Source organism: Lolium perenne, chromosome 5, assembly GCF_019359855.2.
Source record: "Lolium perenne isolate Kyuss_39 chromosome 5, Kyuss_2.0, whole genome shotgun sequence".
NCBI classification, from domain to species: Eukaryota; Viridiplantae; Streptophyta; class Magnoliopsida; order Poales; family Poaceae; genus Lolium; species Lolium perenne.
Genome location: NC_067248.2, coordinates 129,164,239 through 129,167,569, shown reverse-complemented (window position 1 = coordinate 129,167,569; position 3,331 = coordinate 129,164,239). Strand labels below are relative to the sequence as shown.

The window sequence follows — 3,331 nt, the reverse complement described above, 5'->3', positions numbered from 1 at the left end:
TAGCATCTATCAGTGGTGATAAACGATGTGGAAAACTAAGAGACAAATGGACAGAGCAAACTGTTTGCTGACTCACACAAGCATGCCCTAATTGGAATACAGAAATTTCAAAGGAAAAAAATTCAATTCCTGCAGAATTCAAAAAACGTGTAAGAGTGCCCTGGCAGCTTAATTTCTCGCCGAGCAATATTGTGTAACTTAGATCCTAATAAGAGCTGGTAACCGCACAGTATCACACATTATAGTCAGATAATAGTAAATTTCATGAATAAATTTCACAATGTAATTAATAAACAGACTACAGCCATCAGCATGATTGCTGCTTCTAATTAACCAGGAAGCAGTAAAATATATTCAGTAAAATTCTTCATGGTAATCAAGAAACCAGTGACAGCCATCAGCCTGTTTGCTGAATTTTAACTAGGATATAAAATAAGTTCATCAATAAGCTTCGACATAGTAACAACAACAATAGCTACTCAGACTCCAGGGGGTATATGTTCAACGCAATAATGAAAACAGCACGATAACTACACTAACCAGCCTTTTCCACATTACCATTTTCAGCAGGTCCTTCATTCTTCAGCTCATATGCCTGGTAAGGCACCTCACTCATTGGCCGAGGGACAGGGCGGCCTGCAAAGTCTTCAGGGAAGAGCACGAAATCAGGCCCAAAGTTGAACCTGACCTCACTACTTGGCTCACCAGGCATTGTGTACATTGATGCAGCTGGGTAGTAACGTCCTCCAGGAATGTCCTCAAAGGCGGTGCCTTGGCATACCCCATTCTTGAAGAAGACTATCTCACTTCCTACAATGCATTTAGATTAAAATCAGTAATTGGACAACAAGCCAACGGGCAGAATTTGGAAAAGTTCAGAGAGCAGGTGCTAATAAGTGGTAGTGACATGCAAGTGCAATACAACCATAGCTGGGATTCCTGGTTTCAAAATGCAAAACCAACTATTTTAACAAGAAAGCATCATCCATGCCCTTGCAGGCAGAACACAGTCCAACACAATTTTAGAGAAGGTCAGCTGATCATTGTATATGTGCTGAACACCCAGAAATAAAAATACCCAATCAGGGCTACAATAGGGTAACTAAATCCCTTCAAGCATTACCAATGAAATTTCTGATTCACTAAAAGAAAATAACATTTTTTATTCATGCAGGACAACATAATGGAAGCTAACATGCAAGACATGAAGGTGCTAAGAAGAAAAATGAACACAACTTAGACTACAGCATCATAAATTTTGAATTCACACCAATGGGCTAACTAAGACACGGTTTTGTTTGAGAATCGGAATGGGCAGAAGCAACCAACCAGCATAGCTTTGATGTATCAGGGGCGGTAAGTAGTGTGATATGGAGTGCACTTGTGCAGAAGGGGAGCAAGGGTCATTAAAAGGCTACATTTTTATGTCTGAAAGACTATACACCATGCTTAACAGAAATCAATTAGGTAAATTCATATTGAGAGTTGACAGCTGCTGCGCTTTAGGAGCATGGCAATTATGCTGGCTTGATTGCTTTTCCTTTCATGTTTTGGCTAATGGATGGTATGCGGCACCCAGCATTATGCTTCTGCATCAAATGCCTCTCCTCCATAGTTTAGAGGAAACAATATCGCCTAGTAAATTGACTAGGCAAGATGCTCTGTATATTTTGGAAACATCACAACATGAATGAGTGGATGGAACTAATTTCCCACATGTGCAATGTAGATTTGAAGCTTTTGACTTCTCCTAACAAAGTGCATAATTGCTGCACACAATGATTTATTAGAATTTTCTAGTTTGTATGTCTTAACACTAAAACACATCAAGAATTACTGACCAGGAACCGGATCGGCCATCTTCTTCTCATCTTTGGCAGGTTGTGCATGGAAAGGCATCCCCTTATACTTAACCAGTTGAGGTTGCTTGGGCTCATACTGCTCCCCCTGAGGCAGAGAAATGTAGAAGCCCAGGACATCTCCTTCGCCATACGCTTCATTAGCGAAATCGTCCCTCCAGGCCTTGGTGACCTTGGAGCCATCGACGTTGCGGTAACTGAAACCGTACCCGTCAGCACCGACAGGTGTCTGGATGTCAGCCTTGTTGGTGGCCCAGCCAAGGCGGGTGCCGCCCATGGGTGGGATGCGCAGGACCTTGACCTCGAAATACCAGGCTCCGGAGGCGACGCCGCGGGTGGCACGCACCATGCGGTAGCCCTTGGTGCCGCTGGCGGTGAGGCGGTCCTCGGAGAGCTCGATCTTCTCGGACCTGTAGACGCGCGAGAGGAGGACGGGCAGGTCGGGCCCGTCGTCGTTGCGGTCGGCGGCGAGGCGGGGCGCAGGGGTGAGGAGGAACTCGTCCTCGCCGCAGGAGGGCCTGGGGCGGCCCCCGGCCCCGCTGGAGCTGGCGCCGGCGCCGCCGGAGGCGGCGTGGCTGGGCTGCTTGGCCTTCTTCTTCCCCTTGCGGGAGGTGGGCCTGGTCCAGACGCAGCTGCTCTTCTTCTTGGACTTCTTGCTGGGCGGGGCTGGGGGGGCGAGCGTCATGTGCTTCCTGGCGGCGCCCGAGGGGTCGTTGATCCCGTCGTCGTCGAGGGCGTCGTCCGTGGCCGCCGCGTCGGGCGGGGCGAGGGCGGAGGCGTCGGCGTCGGAGGGGGTCGCGGCGTCGGAGAAGGGGGTCTCGGGATCCGGCGCGGAGGCGGGGGTGTCGGGGAGGTTGGGGGTCCTGGCGGCGGCCTCGGGGGTCGGGGCGTCGGCGGGGGCAAGGAGCGGGGCTGAACCGGACGGCGGCAGGATCGCGGGCGAGGGTGGGGCGGCGTCGGCCATCGGGGGAGGAGGAGGTGGAGGCGGCGCTAGGGTTTGGTGTGATCTGGGTTCTGGGAGGCGAGTGTTTGGATTCTGGCCGTGGATTTTGGCTGTGGTTTTTGTTGGGCTTCGCGAGGAGAGGAGAGGCGTCAAAGCTTCCGTTTCCGGTGCGGGGATGGGGATGGCGACAAGCTCAAACGTCAGGGGGGGCGGCAGCCGGGCAGCGGCGCAGCGCGGTGGCGAGGAGAAAGGCCGGAGTCATGAGGCGCGCCTCAAAGGCACAAGCCCTGCGCGCACGGCCTTGAATTAGGGCGTGTGTGCTTTACTCACATATAGTATGTCTTTGCTCTAAAGTCAAACCTCCCATACAGTGTGACGACACACACACACCCTCCCTCCCCGCGTCCTCCTGCTTCCGGGGTTCAGACGACACAAAGATGGTCACTGCTTTGCTACAGGAAGAGGGCGACGGGAAATCCTAACCCCCCGCCTCCCCACCCCTCCCCTTTCTCCTCGTCGCGCCCTAAGG

At 51.6% G+C, this 3,331-nt stretch overlaps 1 protein-coding gene across 1 annotated transcript; it reads right to left on the bottom strand.

Annotated features, from left to right (window-relative positions):
• Positions 1-313: 313 nt before the first annotated feature.
• Positions 314-3,090, bottom strand: LOC127319733 (protein TRAUCO). The gene is made up of 2 exons (XM_051349703.2): positions 1,842-3,090; positions 314-810 (listed from the first exon to the last, which is right to left on the bottom strand). The coding sequence occupies exons 1-2, from the start codon at positions 2,821-2,823 to the stop codon at positions 536-538; spliced, it is 1,257 nt and encodes a 418-aa protein (XP_051205663.1). The 5' UTR covers positions 2,824-3,090; the 3' UTR covers positions 314-535.
• Between the last annotated feature and the right edge of the window lie 241 nt (positions 3,091-3,331).

Excerpts from the sequence above, each read along its gene's own strand:
- LOC127319733 (XM_051349703.2), bottom strand. The coding sequence starts at position 2,823 with ATGGCCGACGCCGCCCCACCCTCGCCCGCGATCCTGCCGCCGTCCGGT. Across the intron at positions 811-1,841 it reads GATGGCCGATCCGGTTCCTG|GAAGTGAGATAGTCTTCTTC; the intron begins GTCAGTAATTCT and ends AATGCATTGTAG.